At 46.5% G+C, this 23,981-nt stretch overlaps 1 protein-coding gene across 1 annotated transcript; it reads right to left on the bottom strand.

Moving 5' to 3' along the window:
• Positions 1-108: 108 nt before the first annotated feature.
• Positions 109-23,664, bottom strand: apln (apelin). The gene is made up of 3 exons (XM_061835548.1): positions 23,401-23,664; positions 4,485-4,657; positions 109-2,052 (listed from the first exon to the last, which is right to left on the bottom strand). Exons 1-2 carry the CDS (start codon positions 23,465-23,467, stop codon positions 4,491-4,493), a joined length of 234 nt encoding a protein of 77 aa, XP_061691532.1. The 5' UTR covers positions 23,468-23,664; the 3' UTR covers positions 109-2,052; positions 4,485-4,490.
• Between the last annotated feature and the right edge of the window lie 317 nt (positions 23,665-23,981).

The raw sequence follows: 23,981 nt of genomic DNA on the forward strand, positions 1-23,981 counted from the left end.
GGCTTGCAAGCCTGGACATTTTTATTGAAATATTTGCATGAAACATGGCGACAGAGGGAAACAGTTTGGGAGGACCCGGCTTGAAGATGAAAACTAGATGAGATGTTGCGCTTTCTTTGGTCCTCGAGCCTAACAAATCCCGAAAGGTTTTAGTGTTCGACACGCTTGCCCACTGAAGCAGCCTGGCGATCGAGTGGCGGAGGGCGTCGAGGGGACGGAAGGGGAGGTCGGGGTTCCAGTCAAAGACAATTTAACCAACGAGCTGAGACTACGGGGGCCCCGGTCAGCTTCGGAAAGGTCCATCTGAGAAAGATTAACTCGGAGGTTTAATGAGCGGTAGGATCAAAGCCTGGACCACCTGTGCCACGGGTGAGCTGGCGGACCGGCAAGGCAACTGCGCCCGACTTGAAGTACGCAAAAGTTCACACCTGGGAAGGGCCGCGACGCGGAAATGGGCGTATTGTACTACACTCGCCGAGAGCCATGGTATTTATGAAAATATGTTGATATAAGCTTTAAATGTTCCAAACTCTATGATTGTTTTATATGATAGACTGCTTTAGTACAAGCCTCTATGCTAGCACCCTGAGAAAAATAAAGACTTAAACACAGGTAATAGATAAACAGTGATCTATTCCAGTATGATGGAAAGGCATACAGTATATCGTTTGGTCAAAGGTTTAAAGCAGCTGTGGGATTAGACAGCGGGAGCGTTAGTGATGGACTAATCACGAGCCGTGGAATAACCTGCTACGCGACGGTTCTGCGAGATTTCACATTTTTGACACTTTCCCATTGGATAATGCAGGGAAACCAAATCCAGGCAAACGGGATCGATGACTTCTTTCAAGGTTTGCAATTTGGCTGAGTTTGGCCAGGGTCGTGGTGCCATCCTCATTTTTTTTTTCCATTCAGATTGAATTTTTCGTGGCCAATGTTGATTCACAACTTCACTTCAAATGCGTGTCAGTCTTTCGTGACTTGAAAACTGAAGTAACGTCTTCCCTTCCCGGCAGCATTTGTGGAGCGGCTTCATTATTTGGCACTTCATTAAAAGGCGGGGCGGGCCAGTCCGGAGCGCAGACCGCCGCTGCCAGTTAACAGTCGTGTGACGAGAAGGTGGTCGACTTTTCGGTATGGATTTTGGGTTTAAGACTCATCGTCCGACCTGAAGCATGCCGATACAAAGACTTCCAGCGCAGTTTCCCCTTGCCAAACTAGCTTCACATTACAGAATCTCCCAAGTATTGGAGAAGTTCTATCACGTCAATTTTTTAGACAGTATGTGTGCACTTGTTTCAGTTGAAATTGATGCTGCATGTGGATGTCATTGGAAGATGCAAAACAGTCAGATGTAACACTCCTGCCTTTCTCATCCTGTATCAAACTGTTGACTCCTTGAAGCAGTCGACATCCAAGCTATTGAATGATAAGAATCCTTGACTAATTAAACATCGTTTCATCAGCGCCCTATGCCATTAGCACAGCCGCTAAGTTGCTACAGAGCGACGAGATTGGGGGGGGGGGGTGTGTGTGTGCGCGCGCTGTAACCTTAAATCTCGTCGAGTAGAAAACCACACCATGGACAAGTGACAGACGCTGAGATTCCATAAGCGAGAGAGTTTGAACCGGGCTCCCGGTTGGCCGCATGTCATGCAATGTGTGTGAGATCGCTGTGATTGGCGTCTAAAAAGCAAACGATAGGAGAAGAAAAACAACATTTGGGAGAAGACAGCGCTAGATCAAGTGGTATAAGGTGACAGAGGAATAGAATCGTATAGCTCTGGGCTCAGTAACTCCCCCCCCCCCCAACGCAGCCCTCCCCCCTTCTTCCTTAGAGCTGAAGGTTGAGCGGCTTGTCCTGATTTTCGTTTGTTTTTTTTTTTTTTGTTTTTTGTTTTTTCTTCTTGTGGACAGTTGCTTGAAGAACCAGCAGGTGCTATGGACATCATTCTTCAGGCTGGGCTAGCATTGGCCCTTCGCAGCAAGGCCCCCCAAGGCAAAGGAAGAGCATAGAAATCAGAACCTGGGGGAGGGCGCTTAAAGCAATGCCTAAAACAAAACAAAAATACAGAGAGATATCAGCACATGCCCTCTTTTTAGTTGTTGTTTATGATTCATGCCAACATTTCACTTTCATTTCAGGTACGGGTGGACTGAACTTTCTCTGTGTGGCACCACACAAAGAATGACATAACGGTTCATTCAGACGTGTCTCGACCGAATTTTGTGGGCCTTTGCTAAAAAACAAAACACCAAACCATTGTATGAGTCTCATGTACGACACAAACCCAACCTTATTCTACGCCTGGTCTACAGAATCAGCACTGGTCCAAAAGAATCTCTCTTATCGTCCGTCCGCTAGCGTTTTATCTTCTCCCAGTGGGTGATTGTTTCCCAAGATTCCCCGTACATTTCAGCTCTGTTGCCTTCACTGGTAAGGGCCCAGTCTTGTTTCAAGTTGGCATAGTTCTGCAATCATGTAACATCCAGTCAAGTGACGTGTATGTATCTGATCTACATTGAGTTGTGTATCTGTTTTGTTTGCCGGGTCCTTCGAATGATCTCACTGCAGTTGCTTGAGGTCATACACGATATTTCAAAGGAGACTTAGAAACTCCCATGTCTGAGCTTTCTCACGTCGGCTCTCGTGGGGCTTTCCAAAATCGCCCGTGGCTTCCAAATGTGTAATATCCTGTCGTCCTTAAGTCTTTTAGTGGCTTGACTTTTATCAAATTGGCCCGACGGAATGTTTGAATTTGAAGGCTGGTGATCAAGATGATGTCTTTCATCTCACATCTGGAACTTGTCAGGATGAGACATCCACGTTGCTCCGGGCGTCTCGAGGAACAACGGATGAGCTGTCTGATGATCGTCTGACATTTGCTGGTTGACGGCTAATACAATCTGCCATCACCACGTCTAACTATAAGGTCCAATTTTTGATTTGACTGCAGTTTTGGATGTGGTTGTGGTATCATTTCTGTGTTCTGACTGTCAGGAACAGCAGCAGGTTGTCACCAGGTGCAGTCGGAGCTCCGTTTTGATGAGCCACACTTTTGGCGTTGTCGTCCTTTCAACCCAACAGATTCAGGGATGTGGTTGCTGAGAATATATTCCCTCATTCTCTCAAAATTGGGGCATGCTCATTGATGACTTGCTAGCCGAAGCAAATGGGATTTGGAGGTCTGTTTAGTATTAATCATTACAACTAATAACAGGCTACTAACTAACACTAACGGGTTACTTCTACTCCCCAAGCCATCCTGCTTTTCTCAAGTCTTTAATTGAGCAAACATTGAAGCAGGGAATGATGTTAAATGTTTGCAGAGACAGCGTTGTGATTTACTGAACCATTGACACTTTAGAGTCACTTCCTTATTGTGCTGCAAAGACTTTGTAGCACCCACAAGTTGTTCAGAGGATTCTCTTTTGTTGTTGCCAGGCCAGGAACACTGTGTGACCAATGTGCCGTCAAATGCGCGTTACTTCTCGATGGCGCTCATTGTTTGCTACGATTAAGTCCTGAATGGAAAGCACAATGATCAACTCCAAAATAGCAAAACACCACAAGGATCGTAATTCTCTGTGGATGGTCAGATCTATGTCTCGCTGTCCAAATTCTGCCCCCCTTTGCCTCTCCAGTGATGAAGCCTGCCTTGGCACCCACGGCCTGCATCCTCCTCTCAATTGGGCTTGAATTTATGGCGGCCCCTTTGCGGGGCAGGCAGTGTTGTCTGCCTTGGCACCTCCTGGGGGGTTAGGGTGTCTCCGAGAGTTCCCCAGTCTCTTATCACGTTTGGGAAAGCTGTCCGAATAGATCTTGTTTTTGAATGCACACAGATGAACGTGTCGTGGTTGCTTCCACTCAGAGATGTGCAAACATTGACGAGTGCACAGGCCAACCGCGTATATGTGCTGTACGTTTGAGCTGGTTGCCCCTCCATGTTTAGGTTTCTCAGTGACTCCTCGGCTGTTTTCTTTTGGTCCAGTGCAGAAAATCAAACTGTGAATAGGTGAGAAGTAAAATATTGTCTCAGATTTTCGATAAAAGATTTTTCACACGGGGGATTGTTTGACTTGACGGCAAGTTAAACATTCTTTCAAACAGTGGAAGCAAAGCTGAGAAACTCAATCTTAGAAAGTGTTATCTTTGCCAAAGGGTTTTAATTGATTAATCAGATGGACAGAACTTACTTGGTCCAACGTAAGAGAGCCAAAGATTATGTTTCTAACAATCACAATGTCCCGTATGGTTAACAGAATGACGTTTCTGCGGGACCCGCCCCTGTCGTACAATAAAGGCAAGCAAGTTCATGAATCTGTTGAGACTGGTCCTTTCTTTCAAAGTCAACAATAGCATTCTTTTCATTGAATCCAAACTTTCCGGTACTATTGTGCGAGTTTTGGCTCGTTCATCCCCAGAAACATTCAAAATGATTCAATGCAGTCTAAGAAATGAACACACCTCGAGAAATGCTCACCTTGCTCTAGAACGGCATTGGCCCCTTGTGGGAAAGACGGGGCCGTGGGCGTCTCCTCTTCCAGCCGGCTGGTCTGTGGTTCTGACCGCCCCTCGAGGGGCTTTGCTGGACCAGCTTTCTCACTGGAGCTGCTTCCTCCAGCTCTTTGCCATGTTCCATGGAGGCCATGAGACCTGCAAGATCCAAACACAGATAGAAATAAACCTTTAACTTGTCATCCATGAGTGTGAAAATCCCATTTTGCTGATGGTCTGTTAGAAGAATGTGGAGGAAGACAAGAAGATAATGGATGATGCACCAGGGGACACGTATAGATGTATGACTGTATATGTACGTGTGTGTGTGTGTGGGCCATTTCAAGGCCACCCGGCATCATTGTCCATCAAGTGTGTGTGCTGGTAGCTAATGCAGAGCAGATTTAAACAGCCGAAGCAAGAAAAACAACCCCAAAAAAAACCCCCAGCCCATCACTTGTGTTTCATGTCTTTGGTCACTCAGCCTGTAGATTCTAATAAACACCTCGAAGTGCCAGAACCTTTGCTGAGGTGCATCCTATCGCTTTGCTTGGTCCCAAGATTAGCGATGAGCCTGGTCGTCTCTCTCACTGTGTGTGTGTGTGTGTGTGTGTGTGTGTGTGTGGACACTGGCGTGTTTAAGAGTGATCCCAGATGTTCTCTGTTAGCTATTGCTGAAAGCTGGCCTGGTTCGTGTAACAGCCTGTGGTCCAAAAACGCTTTTGGTTCAGCTCTGGTGTATTTCGAAGTGCTCAAACTGTCATAATTTGAAAAGTTCCTAAGAACACTGCTTTGTGATGGGATAATCAAATTTTATAACCCCATAGACAAATAGTACAACATGATGGATGGCGCTGTTGATGCGTTGTTGAAATAATTGTTATGACAGCTATTCTGGTGTCGAAGCCCGACTAATTTGAAATCAAATCACTCTCCTCTCGGTTTTCCTCGTTCCAGTTTGAGTTCAGCAATCTCCTCCGCACTTGGAAGACCGTTTCCGAACACAAATTCCCACTGAGCGCCGTCAGGAATGTGATTGACATCGCTGACACGGGGTCATGACATTCCAGTTTGCTCGCAGACACTGGCACCATTTTTGGAGTTCCCCAAAGCGTGACCTTTGGAAGCTTTACAAGGCCTCGCTTGAGGACACAGCTTGAAATAAGTCACAGGGTGGACTGAAGCGGCGGGGCGGGAGTGGCAGCTCCAGTCGCTTAAAGTAAAGGTCAGAATCAAGTTACTAATAAAAATGTTCATGTTAAAGTTAAACCGCAGCTCGGACTTGAAGATTTTGCATAATACTTAGTTGTCAGCATTTGGAAATTTCCATCCAACCATTTTCTGTTGCGCGCCAACCTGCTTTGAATGAATGAATTTGTGTTGCGGTATGCCAGACCGGCTTTCATCCAGTGACTTAGATATAAAATCATGTTCAGACATTTGTATCTGGCAAATCTCATCAGATCGGCGCATAATTTATGCCGCTTTGGTGGGACGCGCAATAGCAGTTTGCGCCCTTCAGAAGAAATTCTGAATAGTGGTGATTGCACAGTATTTACGATCCCAGGATACGGATTCATTTTGAGTGGTGGGAAAAAAAAAAAAAAAAAAATTCCGTAGTATTCCTGCTACAATCGGAGTAAATACTCCATCCAGCACTTTTGAATCTTTTCCTATGATCGGCAACGCTCGTCTGTGCTATCCTGAAAGAATCGTCAACAGGATGGACTGAGAGAGCTTGAAAGGCATTTGTGAACTGTGTCACTGCGCTAGTTCATTGAGCGTTTTCTCCGCGTTATCCCTGAAACGCCAGACGTCTCGAGTTCCATTTCCACACTAATCCCCTTTGGCAAGCACATTACACGCTATATTTGTGGCAGAACACTAGCGTAATTCATGGACCTGGTGGGGGGAAAAAAAACAAATCCCTGTTGCATATTTCTGCATCTAAAGCCCATCTTTGCTGCCAGGAGCTTTAATCTGCACATTATCCTTTTGTTATTGTTCCGCGATGCAGAGTGAAAAAAATGAGATTCACACGTTCTGAAGATATTCTGCTCATTTCTTACCAATCCAAGAGACTGAAACCTTAATGCAGATGTTGTTTAGGTAGGTTTTAGAGCTGAAGTGAAGCATCCTGGAAGGATTTAGCCTTTCCTCTGGCGATGAGACTCAATATTTCAGTCACAGCTGCCTCACCTTGAAAGTCACATGCATGGGCGATGTTCTTTCACCACTGAACTTTTGAAGTTGCATACTTTTTCTTCAAAGTCTAAAACAAACAAACAAAAACCACGGCCGGGACACGAGTCGATAGCTTGAGCAATTACTCTTGAGCACAGTCAATGAACTGCTTTGATTGGTGTGAACTCTGAATCAGAATCCAGTGCTTTGGCCAAGTAAGTAATTAACACACAAGGAATTTGTCTTTGGTTGTTGGAGCTGCCGTAGTTTCGATTAGCAAAGGAGTCAATCAAACGAAGGTTGGTGTTCACAATGAAGTTCCTTTTTGGGGGGGATTTTAAAGGTTCTCACAGACTTATTTGACTAGTTTCCATTTCCTTCCAATCCATCCAAATAGCCTCAATCAATCTGCAGTCACATGTCAATTCCCCCGCTGATCTCTGACACAACACAACACAACCAGACTGTCAAAACTCCTCTGCCGTCCCAGTTGCCACGGCCACCGTGAGACAATTTCGTTGGCCAATCAGCAATTGTTGTGTGCTGGGTTGAACATCCCGGCAAGTCTCAATCAATTCATTCTGTCCAAGCCGACAGAACAGTGTAATCAAAGGTGGTAAAATTCCCTGGTCGGATTAACTCTTGCAGCCTGGATGGAAAGTGACTCGTATGATAGACTGCAAGATCTCAGCTCATTGGAATACACACCAGAAATGGGAGAAAACCTTCTAGATCTTGCCTTGCCAGATACTGCAATTGTGCGTTCGTGTGTTATGTACGCGTCTGATCCACAAACAAGGATAGTCCAGCCATCTCATTGCTTTACAATTACAAGCAGCCGCGTTTCTCCGAAACGACTAACGCAAAAACAGGTCTGACAACAATAAACCTCTTAGCTCTTCTCTCTGATGACCTTGAGGACCCCTCCCCCCCCCCCCCCCTTTCTCTCTGCAGCACATCTGCACACTTATTCTTCCCGTTGCCAATTCTCAAATTAAAATTTAATATATAGGGGATTTGAAGAATGTCCGAATGCTATTTCCGCTTAGATGGATGTAGCGATGCAAATGGAAGTTTGGGGAGGATGAGGAATCGGCGTCGGCGCAAGGATGAGTTGCTTGATTCTCCGTCCTGGTTTCCAAACATGTCTTGAGGCGATATGTTGCCTTTCTTCAAATGGCTCGCTCGTCCCTCTAATCACGGCTCGGTGCGAAGAGGGACGCTGACAGCTCATCCGTGTTGCTGCTGCACAACCAGTCATTAGCGCAGCAGCCTTTAGGGTTTAATATATATCTTCCAGGGGAGTGGGGGGAATAAAAATGGCCATCCTCTGATTTAACGCCGAGTTGATCAGCTGCCCTCATGGCAGGCGAGAACAAACTGCTCATTGCAGCGCTGCCAATGGGCCGGAGCTGCTTATGAATAGTCGTAAAGCTGATTTGTGTGAACTGAGTGCCAAAACAACCACGTAACAAATGTCTGCGCTTGTAAATGGAGCAACAACACACATTTTTCGGTCATTAGAGCGGCGGAGATTTACACAAGACTGCGAGTGGAACAACGGCGCTTTCGAGCTGACGACATTTAATCTGCGTTCGATATTCTCTAGCTGATCAACTCTCCGATCTTAACGGCTGTTTGTTTACCTGCCTCGCGCTGATTGTGAATTCACTGCGTCGCAATCTCATTGATCAAAATCTCACGGGCGGATGAGCTCCTCGCGGGCGTTTAATCTCTCCGCCGAGTTCGCTTTAACCTGCTCGCATCGCTTATCTGACACCTCTGCGACATGCACTGCAGATTGGACGGAAGTGCGCGTAAACAAACCGCTAGCAGAAGAAGGGAGGTTGATACTTAAGGTACTGGTTTTGGAACTTTTTTTGGGGGTATTCCTCGCTTGTCAAGCCAAGGTATGATTTGGTACTTTCACATATTAATCAAGAAATAAATGAAAAATTTCCATCCTTTTTACGAAAACCCTGGATTAAGCACAAATCAGTCGCATTTTGGCATCGAGTGCGAACGACAGACAACTGTGTGGACCACTACGCTGTCATGTCCAAAAGAAAATAGTATCATTTGTTCCTTTGTCGTATTGCATTTTTTTTAAGTTTTAATTGTTTGGTTTTTTTTCATGGGTTTTTAAAGTACAGTTATGGCTTGGGATACAAATTTGATTCTTTATCTTAAATCATTTTTCCCCATTGAAATGAATGAAAATGTCATGAATTGGTCCTGCCTCCCAAAAGAACATTTTAATGAGAACAATAGCACTATATAATGTTCTACTTCATAAAAACAAACAGTAGAGACATTGGAAAAAAAAAATTAATTTTAAAGAAACGGTGTGCAAAAATCAGTTGCTTGAAGGGTTATTTTTGCATGTATTATGTGTTAACATGAGCATTCCTTTTTGTAATGCCCTTGAAAGTGAAAATGACTCCGATCTCAGGGTCACCAATGCCCTTTATTGAACGCTGGGGGAGTAGTAAAAAAAACACAAAAATAATTGGCACACTAATGCAGGAAATGCTGTCGACCACAGCTCACGAGCAGACACTCACGCAGTCTCACTGACATCAAACGCAACCCCATCAGGCCCCGCAGGTGTGAGATTTCAAACTTGAAAATGTTTCTTCATGCGACCCCTCCCACTATATTGTGGCTTTTCACTTGTTGTGGGCGTGTCTGTTACGTGTCCTGTATGAACTGAGGTTTGCCGTAGCGGTTGTGGATTTCCTCCAAATGTTTATGCGAATGCCGCAAAAACGCTACGACTGAAGACCAAAGGGAGTTGATGACGATGACGCTGGTTAATCGGTCACCGTGTATGATCGCAATCCCCAAATATGCAAAGATGCGGCCCAGCATTTGAGCAACGGGAATGTTTTTGCTTTTTGTGTCCCCGAGTGCCGAGGATGCTTCTGCCGAAAAAACACCAAGTCGGAAATTGCTAAATGCTCGGCCTTGGAAGATTATAGCGCCGCCTCTCTCAACGGGGGACGCATGGTTTATCGTTTGACTGAATTTGAATCCCTTTGAGCAAAGGATAAATATGAGCAGCAAAAAGACTTTCTATTTTCGTCACACAATAGACTTCAGAGTCAATGATTTTTCTCAGTGCAACCACAATTTGTAATATCTTCCTGGCAGTTGTAGCTAATAGTAAAATACAAAATAATAAAAAAGAGGATAACAAGCTGTGTGGTTACGGCTGTATGGACAATATGCAAACCTCCTGGGTAGGCAAACATGATTTGCCTTCGTTGCGGAGAGGAAGAACGAGTTCCCCGGAGGGTGTAGCCATGGTTATCGGGTGACGTCGGAGGAGCGGGCCCGCCGTCTCCCCTCCTTCATTCACTAAATCGAGAATGGAGATGGCCAATCGGCGCCGCTACCAGGGACACGCGACGCGAGCACATTGGAGGATCAGGATTATTTAGTCGAGACGAAACGCTAATTGTGCTGGAACAATCCGAAACGCTCGCATCACATTACGAGATTTGTCAGCTCTCCCCGCAGACATATGGGAAGGTATCAAAACGAGGGAGCAGCTCTTCGAGATTGGTTTCGTGTCAAATACGATGCCCCCCGACCTCTCCCCCCCCCCCCCCTTTTTTTAGTAATTCTGGGCCTTGGCAGAAAGTGGTAACAATTGCTGACTTTCAGACGGCGTTACCATGGCAGCCTCCATGAAGGCGCTCGGTTCGGAGCAAAAACAATCACACTGTCGGTTGAAATCATTGAACTTTTGATCCGCGGGTATCCGAGCCACGGCCTTGGGGCTATTTGCAGCGGATTTACTAAAATTTCCAAGTGACACGATTGTGGTACTCACTTTGTAGACTGAGCGGCAAGGACGATGAGATGCAGAAATTCATTCTCATCCCTCAGCTCTTTGTTTTCCACTGTTCATTCAGACTCGATGTAATTGTGTCATGGTCAGAGCAGGACCAATTTCTTGCAGCAGCTCCTCAGTACAAGGGCAGGATACGGAACCCAAAATTGTATTTAGCTGTTTTTAAAAACGACCATGGGAGGAGCTCAGTGTTGTGCCGCTGCTCCTCCGCATTGAGAGGAGCCAGATGAGGTGGCTGCTGGGGCATCTGATTCGGACGCCTCCCTGGTGAGGCGTTCCGGGCGTGTCCCACCGGAAAGAGACCCCGAGGACGACCCAGGACACGCTGGGCAGACCGTCTTTCTGCTAGCTTGGGAACGCCTCGGCATCTCTCCGAAAGAGCTGGAAAAAGTGGCTGGGGAAAGGGAAGTGTGGTTGTCCCTGCTGAAGCCACTACTCGGAAAAGCGGTAGATAATGGATGGCTGGATGGATAAAAATAAACACATAACCTTGTTTCCGCCGGACGGAATCTTCTCGACCGCAGAATGACAACTTGTCAGGAAATGAAGAGGAAAACACCATCTTGCGTAACTTAACCAATCCCTCAATCATTCAAGGTTGTATTTCACGATTATACTTCTTTACTATCGTGTGCCATTGCAGACCAACATCAGCATAGCACCCCCCCCCCTCCCCACCCCCAAAATCATGTTCAATTGCTAATTTATTACACCGTCATTGATTCAGACGGTAGGACACATCGCCAGCACCAACCGATCGTATCGGCGTCAGCGCCGTATCAACTGTTACAGCCCTAATTTACGCAATAAATAAAAAATGAAATCAACACATTACAGAGATATATATTTTTACGCAACAAGACGGGTGTTATACTGGTGGCCCGGGGGCCAGATCTGGGCCACCGCATCACTTTGTGTGGCTCGCAAAAACAAATCCAAATTCATATTTATAAGGAAGGAAAAATGACCCCTCACACCCCTTACGCTAATGTATCTTAACCTATTCTAACTTATGATTGCCTTAAAAAACAAACGCAAAAAAAAAAAAAATACAGCCTTTTGATCTTAAGGCAGAGCGAAGGAAGAGGCGTAATTTTCGAACGCTTCTCGGAGAGTTGAGTGTTCATGAAATAAGTTATTTTCAGCACTAAAATTGGTTACTAATGCATAAACAGACACCATGGGAAGACACCAATAGTATACAATTTTGGAAAAATATTAAACGTACCATATTTGGGCATGGAAGATGAGGATTAAAAAAATCCTAATTGCTTGACATATCTTTCCCTACACTGATGAATTGCTTTTCCTGCATGAAATACAACAAAGGTGAAGAATGTTAAACCGGTCCTTTATGATCATCTGATGTTTTTTTTTTTTTTTTTGATGCGGGCCTTGGAAGAAAAGGTTTGAGCCACGTATTTCATTTCTCCTTTTAAGCGTACCAGTATGCGTGAGCTGCGATGATATCTGCGATTTGAAGCCTCCGACTGTGTTTTTGTGCCATCTTTGATTTGAGCTAGGGGCTGTTTGATATGCAGCATTGTTGCACTGCGATAATGCCGCGCTTGTGGCCGAGCTGAAGGCCGCCTTTGTCCATTTAGGAAACCAAAGTGCATGAAAAGTTTCCCCTGCAACCTTCGGCGCAGCCTCCGAGCGAAGGTTCAGAGGAAACTCGGATGAAAAACAAGCGGACGGCTACTTTGCGCAGATGTCCCCTTTGAGTCAGCTTGCCTTGCGCCCGAATTCGAGTGCGTATGAAGTGATGAGGTGTGAGACGGCGCGCTCGCCGATGATCAGAGCGCTGCCAGTTCAAAGGGCCGCCGGCAGCAGCGCTGAGCCGGCTAATGAAGCTCTCGACTCGCCGCGCTACTTGACTGCCTGTCGCTTTATTTGCAGTCGGAGGGGTGAATTTGTGGCTACAAGGTTACTGCGGATTGGGGGGCCGGGGCGAGGGGGGTGGGGAGGTCTTCTCAACTCCAGCAGCCAGACTAAATAACTCCTCGAGACTTTCTGCCAGTGAAGTTAACCGGCAGAATATGAAGTCGGTAGCCATGCTGCGAGCCCAGACGGGATAAGTCGTCATAAGTCTGCGGTCTCAGAATAAAGACCAGAGCGAGCTATCCCACCAACAAGCAATTGTCGGCTCGGTGGTGAGAACCATCCTGGATATTGTAGTCAAAGAGTTTTTTTCACGTGTCTTGAACGTCTTCTTATCTCCTCCTTTTCACACTGTGATGAAACGGTCTCGTATGAAGTTGTGAGTCTGCAAATAGTAACTGAAATGTTGAGGTTTCAGTGATTCCCCCTAAACGGAAAATAATTGATCCGGAACACGTTCTTATTTTATATTGCCAATCAAAAACAAAAGGGGCTTTCAAATGATTTGATTTAAAAAAGTAAAGATAGTGGAACCGTGCATATGCATGCAGCAAAGACGCTGTAACTTCCACTAATAACCCAGGCTAAACCTGGCTCATCCCAGCACAAAAAAATGCAAATCATATATATATATATATATACACCACAGTCATACAATCAACCTTTTGAAGGCCCAATCAGGACTTTTAGAGGTTTATTTACCCAAAAAGTCTCACCACACAATCGTGTTGGGAAAGTTCCAGCACCGATTGCATCTTTTGGTGTTGTTCTCTCAAATCTAGCCTGATTATTCTCTTGACATTTATCTATGTGCACCTTTTTGCCCCCGGAGAAGGACTCGTTATCTCAGAGTCCGGCCATCAGTCTTAAGAGGAACATTAGTGCAGATTGGGGCTTGAGGGCCAGAATTGGACTCCTGCGCCAACCCAGACAGCGTCTGAGAGGCGAGTATCCTTATAGATGCCGTGTCAAGGGCGAAGGAAAACGCTACCCCGCCCTCTCCGTCGCTACTGTGTATCATCATCATCATCCCACCTCCCCCTGGGCTGTGACCCCGCCTTCTCCTCACCCTTGACAGGGTGGATGAAGAGAAACAGGAGGGAAATGTCACTACGCAGGGGCCTTTGCTCTCCCCACAGCACACTGTATATACACTTGCCAAGACAGGAAATAGCAGCCAACTTGGGTCAGTCCGCATTGCCGGAGGAATAACGTTGGCTCCCGATGTGGAACCCGGACGCACTGGCTGGGATAAATGTGGAGGAAGATGGTGGGAGATTTTAGGGGAAACGGTTTGCTCTTATTCTGAAAATTAGATATGGATGGATGCGCCAATAGGAGATGTGATAAATAAGGACAGATGGATCGAGGTGGAGGATTGCTTCGGCGACAGCCGCCAGTGTTGCAGATGAACCGCAAGGTCTTCCTTGGAATGAACTGTTTCCATTATATGGATAAATGTTTATAAACGGCTTTGCTAATTTGATAAACATCTGTTTCCATTCTCCCTGACACTGGCGAGGGGCCCGGTACTGATCCAGGGGAACCACCTGTGCATAGGCTCGACCTCCGCTATTATTCAGCGGCAGCTCATTTTGACTGACAAGATTTAAATGTGGGAATTAGTCACTCGGCGAACAACAACACACGCATTCCGACGATGCAACAAGTGCGTTGAATAATGTATGATTTCGCTCTCCGCTGAGCGATCGCCACTCGTGTAGGAAACGGGCGGGACGTTGTGGTTTTCAAGCATCTCGTTCAAAGACGGTTTGCAGCCGCTTGGGAGGCAGCGCAATGGCTTAGTGCTGGAACCGTCTGGCCCAAAACTCCCCGTTGCCCACGCCCCCCACGGGAGAAGCTTTCAAAATCAAGACCGGATTCTTTGACGCCGTCTTCCTTATACTCCCGAGTCAAACTAAGAACCGGCTATGCTTTGCTTTTTTACCTCATCTGAAAGGGTGGGGGAAAAAAAAACCCCGTTATATTACACCAAAATATCCAAAGCAATAGTTTGTAATCGTCTTCAATTGTGCGTTGAAAGTAATTAAAGCCCCCGCATTCCTAGAGGGTACACTATTTGTTCTCTGGTCTGACGTCTTGTCCGCTCAGATCTTGATCAGTAATTTGATCTGCCGGGACAACTGCTATAAATATGTAAACACATAACGTTCAAAGAGCGGGTCGTAAATAAAAATTTTTTACTGCGCACCCCTGGTAAGCTGTTATTTGGGGGTGGGGGTTTCTGGCTCTAATTAGGGGGGAACAGCGGGTCCTCAACAAAAATTCTGAGAATCACATGGGTTTTGCTTAACCAGAACGCGACCCCCTCCCAGTCCCTCTGCACCACGCCATGCCCGGAGCTCGCTTGATGCCCTCTCAATTTTCAATTCTAAAGGTGCCATCATTTGCTCCGTGACTCATGCATTCATTCCTGCATCAATTCCATTTCCAACTTTGAAACAAAAGCAATTTCTCTGTGATGTGTTTTTCAGAAAGAAAAACAAGTTTTCCTGTTTTTTTTTTTTTTTAACCCCCCCTTAAAAAAAACAAACATTTTAAATGAAAAATACACATTTACTACAAAGAATACCACGATAAGACATTAAAATACACAAATATTCAAATAAATGTGAAAATATTAAACAAAATAATGAGGAAAAATATAAGAAAGCGAGCTAAAAATACTATTGAATATGAGAAAATGATGCAAATAAGGAGTTGGGATTAGGATACTCAATAGCCATTGGTTATGACATAAGATTATGTGCTAAAAATGCACAAATTCAGAAACAAAAAAGATATACCGATTTAGACAAAAGTATATTAATATGACAAAATGGGAAACACTGCAAAATATAGGATTGTATGATATCAAATGTACAAAAAATATAGAAATAAATTTACAGAAATATTAGATGACACAAATATGACCATAGTTTATAAAAAAGGATGTAAAAAAAAAAAACAAACCGTACTGTACTGTTTTTCAAAAGTCTTTGCACTGTACTCTTCATGTTTTGGATTTATGCCTGGAGGAGGTGTGGTCTAATGCTGTGATTCCCAACTTTGATTGAGCCAAGGCATGTATTTTCCCAAAAATCTCATAGCACGGCAACAAACAAAAATGTCACACAACGTGGAGGGGCAAGTCTATTATGCACTTTCTGCTATCTGATAGAAGAGCATTTATTTGTCCGGTCTGTCACGCTACAGTGTGTGGCATCCTGTACAGTAGATTGAGGAAGGCGAGCTACATTATTGGTTGTAAATACATCATTTTCTGTGCAGTTCGGTGAAATGTGATCATTTCCTACTTCACACGCGAAGAGGTGTGGAGAGGTCGGTAGGTGGCGTCGGTAAATTTGCATGTAATCCTCCGTTTGAGAATGTATCATTTTAAAAGGTAATCAATGAACAGTTTCGATACTTGAAAATAAAGCATTGGACGTACCAAAGACGTCATCGGGATGTATGTGTTGTCCATTCAAGAAACACACTTGTGATTTGTTTTTACTCATCTGTTGTGCCTGAAATTAGCTGGGAAGTGTTTCCATCACTCCTGCAACCCTTGTGAGCTAACGTGGCTGGTTTGGGAAATGAATGGCTCATGTTTAGTTAGCACAATGCTGCCTTTTGCCTGGCATATTTTCATCCTCTCATGCTATATATAAACGCCAACTATACACTCATGTCGTGAGTGTCCCTTGTGGTAGGACCGGGACATCACAGCGTTGTACTTCTGTGGATAAAGACGTCAGTCAGTCTTTATGATGATAAAGCAACGAGCGAGCAAGACATTGTCAATTTGGATGCCCGTTCGACTGGCCTCACCGTAAAGGTTGCAGCCTTTCGAGCTCGCTAGCCTAGCTTAACTCGCTAGCTGCTAACAGGGTGGCACGCAAGCGATCAACAATTAGCTCAGCGAACATCACGTTTGAGTGTTACGTATTTGATCATTGCGTGAAAATGTGTTCCAAAGAAATGCTGAGAGCGTTGCTGAACGGGCGACCAACTTGCCAAATTTGTATCCTCTAAAAGAACGATAGCGTGACATGACAAGGGTGAACTCCTGGATGCCGTGTCCAAACCTAATGTTGTCCTACAAAGAGCAGGTTTGTTCATTTCTCTCGCGACCCATGTTTCATTAAAACAATTCCTAAAAGCTTGTTTTGAGCGAGGATTTTTCAACTTTGGATCTAGACTGGGACTCTTTGGATTGGAGACATTTTCCCAAGGGCCCGCTCTTAATTGCAACACCAATTAGATCATTTCTTTTTTTTTGAGGCATGAACTGATGGAAGAAATCGAAACAAAGCTGAAAAAACGTCAATAACAGTTAGTTGCTTTTGCTACTTAATTTTGTTGCAAAACAACGCAAGTATATCAGGGAACGCTTCAGATTTAATGACCATAATTCCTTTTACAGGAAGCAGCAAGTATCCAGGAAATTTCACCATCACTGTCCAGTATGCGGGTATTTATTTCAAAGTCACACTTGGTCGCATTTTTGACCAAAAGTTCTTGATTTCATTTCAAGCCACTGAAGCCTTTCAGATCAAATTTTCTCGCAAATCAAACCGGCAAGCTACATTGAGGATACGGTAGTTCCCAGGTCACGGACCACCTCGAGGGTCAACAATTACAGCACACTTAAACGTGCCTCACGGAAGTGAACAACTGGGCCAATGGAGGGTCTGGATTTCATTGTCATGACAACCAGGTTGGAGCTCAGTTTTTCACCAAGCAGGCGACACGTTACATAATATAGACAGTGGTTTTTTTTGTTTTTTGTTTTTCAATCTATTTTTTTATGCTTTGTGTGTGTTTGAATATCTTTACCGTGTGTTTAAAAAGTGTGCTTTAATTTTAATTTAAGTTTCAATATTTAGATCGTTTCCCCTGGTGTCAATTGCAGATTTTCATCTAATTCGGGTGTACGTTGAAGGTTTGCCCCGCGATGTTCAGTATATGGGGTGGGGGTTCGCTGTACTTGCGGGTATAATTTAGCGCTTAATGAGTGGGCTGGCACTCCGGAGCCCCAACCAACGTTTTTTTTTTTACGCGAGCAAACGGAAAATGGATTGTCCATCCTTCAAATGAACGTCACGTGAGCTTTTTGATGCGACCGCCCTCCGAGGTCCTACATTACATTGGCCTCGCTCCAATTGCACCCTTTTCTTTTAAAGTCGCCCAGTTTTTGCTCTTTTTACTTGCCTTTGCTCTTTTTTCACCCCCCCCCCTCCCTCCCTCCGCTGCATCTGCTCTCCAGGGAAGATGTAAGTGAGTCGATTTATTCATTCAAAGGCTTCTGAATTGCATTCTGGCCGTCCGGCGCTGACATATGCCAAAGTCTTCAGCGGTCTCCAGGGTGAGGCCCTAAGGTTAGCCTTATCTCCCGACCAAATGATGTCGGATTTTTCTTCAAATGGCCCCCTTAAGTCGGCACGTCAGGCGGTATATCACCGACATCTGCGCGTCTTTCAAAATACACCCTGGCTTGAGCCGACGACGTCTCGATCGGGACGATCAGCGGCGCGGCCGGCGAGCCAACTCTTGACTTCAGAAACGATGGTCGCAAAATTAGGCACACCTCGTCTCCATCCAGTGAGATTTCATTGCAAGCGTGCACGTTTTATCTTCCAGATCCAGTTCATTTATTTGCGTTTCAAAGGCCCACGGTTGGCAAAGATAGACCACATCCCCAAATATGAACCCCACAATTGGGCAAGGGAACACAACATTGGGGAAGCAAAGAAGAGACCCCAAGAGGAATCCACAGGTTGAGAGATCCCCCCGCTTTTGGGGTGTCAAGTGGCCAATATTGATTGATCACCATTTCAATTTCACGCAGTTGACCAAATTGTGCAGGAAAATTGTTCCAAAAAATATTGTCGCTGTCTAGTGAAATGAAAAAATCCATTTTGTGCTGATATGATGATGTAACGTGGGGCAGAATTCACCAATCACATGTTTGGGTTTTATATCTTAATGGAGGGAAGGGGGAGGGGGTCACCGATGGTGTAGTGGTACACACGCCCGCCTTTGGTGCAGGCGGCGCGGGATCGATTCCCGTTCATCGATGGTGTCGATATCCGCCCTGCGACTGACTGCCGACCAGTTCAGGGTGTAGTCGCCCTTTCGCCCGAATCTAGCCGAGATAGGCTCTGGCTCTCCCGTGACCCTTGCGAGGATAAGCGGCTTGGATAATGGATAGATATGTCTTAACATGTTCAACATTTTATTTTAAAATTAACACATCTTCCCAGTTTAAATATGGCAAAAATTTAGAGAAAAGTCTTCAATGTGTGATATTTTTTTTTGGGCTAAACAGAACATCACTGAAGTCCGATTTCATTCATCCAATGTGTACATTTTTGCGCTTACATTATTTTTTTCATCACTTTATCCTTGGATATGCCATTTCTTCATATCATAAATCATATGCAGTACTGCATCCAAATGTCAGTAAGTTGTGAATTCTGGCCCATGTCCCATTAAACAATTTTTTTTTTTTCGTAGGGTGTTAAATTGCACTACTGTATATTCCATTATATTACTGTGTATCAAGTATTTTGGTTCCCTCAGTTCCCCTCACGAGAGGCAAAATATTAAAACTGCAACCCCAGCGATTAAAATTCACTGCCAGCCCTCATTGATAACATACATATCTGACATACGCGACATACATTTGGCAGCCAATGACTTTAATCACACTCGGTGCAGAATTTGGACTGCAGTTGTTTTGGAAACCCGTTAGGTTGGTGTTCCTAATCAAGTGTCTCGTGTGTGTTACTCGACATGTCAGTTTGTGGCTTTTTAGGGTAATTGTGTTATTCTTGCAGTGGACTATATCTGACCTACCGGGTTTATTAATGACATAATAACTCGCGCATGTCCATTTCTCCGACAAGCTGATGCTAACGCCCCCCACCCCCTCCTGCACAACACTTATTAAATACTCCTGGACATCTGGAAATGTTTAGCAGCGTTTGTTCTCTCCTCGGTCACTGAAATCCCAACCAAAGGCACAACAATCGCGTCCTTTGCGTGAGCGCATCCCGCGTAATGATTTACACTTGCCACTCAGATGCTGGTTTCTGCCCCACCCCCCATGTGAGATGCCTTGGCTGTACTTTGACCCCCGTGACGCCAGGTCGAGCAGTCTGAGCCCGCCGCGGCCCGGACAATACATCAAAGTTTTCATACGGAATAATAGCGGCGCTGACAGCTCGGATGATATCGCCCGCTTCGCAGGCGGTCGATTTCTCGGCCTGATAAAAGCGGCTCGTCGGGGGGGGGCCGCGTGACGACCTCACCTGTTTACCCGGCCAGAACAATTACACTTGTGTGCGTGCGCCGGCGTGTGCGAGTCAGCTGCCGTGGTGTGTTGCTACGGGGCCGCGGAGAAACGGATGGATGCTCATGCGACGGGTGCAAGGAAGGAAGGAAGGAAGGGGGGGGGGGAGAGAGAGAGAGAGAGAGAGAGAGAGAGAGATCGGCCTCGGGGATGAATTATGGATGGCGCACGTCTAAAGCTGGAGCGCACTCTTGAGCCGGAGTGCTTTTCAAGGATGGGTAATTGAAGTGCACACGGCGAGAGGATGGCAGGAATACAGCGAGAAGGCCGCTGCTCTTTTTTTTTTTTTGAGGGGGGGGGGGGGGGATTTGAAATTTTACCAGGTGCTCTGGTACCATTTCCACAAAACCATTTTCAGCTCAAATTTGCTTTGGGGAGTGTTCAAGTATTTCAAATGGCATCCGAAAGTGGACCCCCCCCACCCCAACAGAAGAGATCCACCCTAATATAAAAAGCAAAGAAAAAGGAGCCATTGCACTTTTGTAGATTTCAAAAGCTTCTCAAGTGAAGTATTGTTTTCATTACTTTTGGGCGGTGGCGTGTTGGGTTTCAATGCGATGAAACGTGTTATTTTCTTTGAAAGCACCGCGTCAAATACATGCAATGGATATAAAAAGTCGACACCCCCCCTTTCAATGCCATGTTTTTGTGATTTTGTGAAAAAACCCCACCAAGATAAGTCATTTTAGTGTGACTTTTAACTTCTATCTTTTCATGAGGAAATCCAAAAATAGTTGCACAAGTGTGCACACCCTCTTCTACTGGGGGATGCGGCGTTCTTCAGACTTAACCGATCGCATTCAAACTCGCAAGAAATGGGCGTTACCACTCAACTGCTGCCGCTTAGAGTGCGCCGTGAATAACCCCAAATAAAGCTAGGGGCTGTTTTAGTAGGCTTTTCCCGGCATTTTCTTTGGCTTTCTGAAGATTTTCTGCTAACAATGACTGCTATTTGGAAGTGTTCATCATTCCAATCCACCTTGTCTGAGTCCCCAATTCCAGAGGAAGAAAAACAGGAAAGCTAAAACATGAAGCTGCTGCTCCTGCTGCTGCTGCCACCGTGCTTGACCGCAGGTGTGATGTTCTTTCAGTGATGAATAGTGTTGCTTTAGCGCCAAGGCGCCTTTTGGAAGGACGGCCTGGAAATTCAAACTCACACCGCAACACACTTTCCCACTTGTTTGGGTGAATTTTAAGCAGAATTTCATTTTTCTGGCTCCCCTTTTACCACCTCTGCTTGACTACTACACTATTGATAAAATGCTGCCATACCGTACTGCGTATCTGTTAGTTACACTTGTATGTAATACGGATAAGATTCTGATGTTTGTATTACATCAATTTCTCGATGATATGGCTAAAAAAAAGTGTTCATGCTTTGTGGGTCCCAAGCGGCCTCTTATTTGGCTCATGCCTCAGGCTAGTGTTGAAGCACGGCATGTTTCTATGATGAATCCGTCCATCTATTTTCTGAGCCGCTTATCCTCACAATGGCCCCTGGAGTGCTGGGGCCAATCCCACCTATCTTTGTGCAGGAGGCGGGGCGCGGCCTGAACTGGTTGCCCGCCGATCGCTGGTCACATTGCAACAAACAGCCATCGGCACTCACGTTCACACCTACGGGCAATTTAGCGATGACGACCAACCAGTCGGCCAGTGATTATTATTCTATTTCGAAGAAAGACCATCGAAATCGAAGAATGGATTTCTTCCATTGGAAACCATTGTTGACAAATCTTGCGACGCTTAGTCTTTGGACTCAGTGTGGTTTTTAATAATAGCGGATCAGCACTTGGCAGGCATTGTTTGACGTCACCACGTGGTGACATTGCCGACTATTAGCCTGGCTTGCAGATTCGTGCTCCCCCCCCCCCCCCCCCCAGTGTTGTCATTGCAGTACCAGGGAGCGTTGTGTCAACATAAGTGAAACTTAAGGAAAAAGGATGTCAAGTTTCCAGTAAACTCACCCTCGCGCATGAAACCCTCGAATGCCCTCACGATCCACAACGCAACACGACCCGCGTCCATGCAGTGCGGCTCACTTGTGCGTTTTTGCCCAATTTCCCAGATACGTGTGCGACTTCGACAGATGCCCGATAAATCGGAAGCGCATTTGTCTCCAGATAAAAGCCGCTCACACCCACTGCCTACATGCAGAGCTTCCTCCGACACCTTCTCGCGACGGCGCATGCTGCTTGTGCCTAGCAGACACCAGCTAGCATCCCTCCCCACGCCCATCGCCGCCGCAACACACTTGCCTCCCTTCATCTCGAGCGGCTCCCGTTTTCTCCCTTCCTCCCCATCAATGGAGCTCTGGTACTGTATGGTGGCAGCCCAGGGCTAGAAAAATGAGCCACGTAAGCGGCGTGACTGCAACAAACACTAAGAGGGATAAGCTGCAGCGAACAGCCTTGTGTGTGTGTGTGTGTGTGTGTGTGTGTGTGTGTCCCCCCCATGGTGGGCTACGCGAGGCGCCGAACGTGCTTTGCCACACGTATGGGTGCGAAAAACGACACCGGCCGTCATGATGCTAGATAATTGCTTCCCATTTAGTCGCGCGCGCCGTAGCGTCAGACAAAAATAGCGCGTGTCGCTTTACGGAAATGTGCAGGGAGGCACGGGAAGTGGACGGTGCGCCGCTCTGGTGGATCGATACGCGGGAGGGATGGATGGCAGCCCGGCTGTACAGCCTCTCTTTTTCAAATCCTGGCACGCGACATCAATGTGGACTCAAATCACACCTCGCGGCCCGTAGAATTCTCCAGGCTGTGCGTGTCTTCCGGGCCACCGTAGTTGGGAGGAAGGCGATAATCTCAAGAATGGTTTGCACAAGGCCAAACTGTTGTTTTTTCACACCACGGTGAGACCTGCATTGCATCTGCAGGCTTGGTCCATCACTCCCCCCTGCGCCCCCGCTCAAAGGAGCCACCTTTCGAACCTCCCAAGGCACTCATTTGCAATATTAAACATCACGCACATCCACACAAGTCCAAGAATGGCTCCGGCAGCACTTTACAGAAATTTACTGTGACAAGGCGTTAAGGCTGAACCCCTCGAGAAGCGGATCCACTCATCTGGAACCTGCGCCTTCTCCTCACCGACCTGCACGGCAATTACGGTCCTCATTACTCCCACAGCAGGAGGCTCCAAGGGGGAGCGCATTCAAAGTCACGGAATAATCGTCATGCGACCCAGGTCGGACGGAACCGTCAAATCCGTCAGATGCCCTCCTCGGCTCGTGGAACACGGCCTGTGCGTCGCGTACATTTCATAAAAACAGACCGCCGCGCACACGAGCCTTCGGTATTCCCGTTTGGCGGCTCGGCTTCACGTCGGAGTGATATTGCGGGGGGGGGGGGGGGGGAGTGTATTCATGATGGGGACGATAACGACGCACCTAAGCCGGGAGAACACGTTCAAGTTGAGGCCGTTTGAACAACTGCAGTGCAGTACTGTACCCGGCCAGGTGCTCCCGTGTCCCTGCCCACACATGCCGGGTAACTGGTCGACCGCACGTCCAAACACAGATCAAACCCGCGACAGCACGGACGGGACCAGGAATCGAGCCTTGGGTGAGCGAGAAGGAGCCGCACGAGTGGCTGCGTCGCTTGTACTCACCGGCGCTGGCAGAACACAGCAGAGACACCAGGAGCACAATCACCAGCGTCAGAATCTTCACATTCATTTCTGCACTCCCCTCTGGCTCGCCGCTAGTCGCTCGCTGATATACTGGCGTGCTGCGAGTGTGTGAGTGTGGATGGGAGGGAGGAGAGAGAGAAAGAGAGAGAGAGAGAACCAAAGAGACTGTTTGCTCTGCTCTCTGTGCGCGTGTGTGTGTAAGAAACACAAATGTTGTCCAAATGCGCCGTTGTGTATGTGACTGCACCGGTCCAAAGACTGGAGGCAACCCCCCCCCCCCCTCCCACAGAGATGTGTGTGTGTGTCAGAAAATGAAGTTCAGTGGAGCCGTGAGTGTCTCTCTCTGGAAGTCCTGCTCGCCCTCGGATAAGGAGGCCGTCCGGTTGTGTGGCTTATGTATCGCAGACCCGGTCGGTCACGGAAAAGCCACCTCCCTCCACCACACCCCCCCCCCCCCTCGCCCAAAGGCCCCCAGTGTGCAATGGGTGGGAGTTGGCAAAAGGCAAGGGAGGGCTGTGACGGAGAAGAAGAAGAAGAGGAAGAGGGAGCCTGGGGGGTGG

This window comes from Syngnathoides biaculeatus, chromosome 11 (genome assembly GCF_019802595.1).
Source record: "Syngnathoides biaculeatus isolate LvHL_M chromosome 11, ASM1980259v1, whole genome shotgun sequence".
Classification (NCBI taxonomy): Eukaryota; Metazoa; Chordata; class Actinopteri; order Syngnathiformes; family Syngnathidae; genus Syngnathoides; species Syngnathoides biaculeatus.

What these genes read in the sequence shown, in the direction of transcription:
- apln (XM_061835548.1), bottom strand. Translation starts at nt 23,467, where the DNA reads ATGAATGTGAAGATTCTGACGCTGGTGATTGTGCTCCTGGTGTCTCTG. An exon ending in GCTGTGTTCTGCCAGCGCCG is followed by an intron (nt 4,658 to 23,400) that starts GTGAGTACAAGC and finishes TGGATCTTGCAG; the next exon opens with GTCTCATGGCCTCCATGGAA.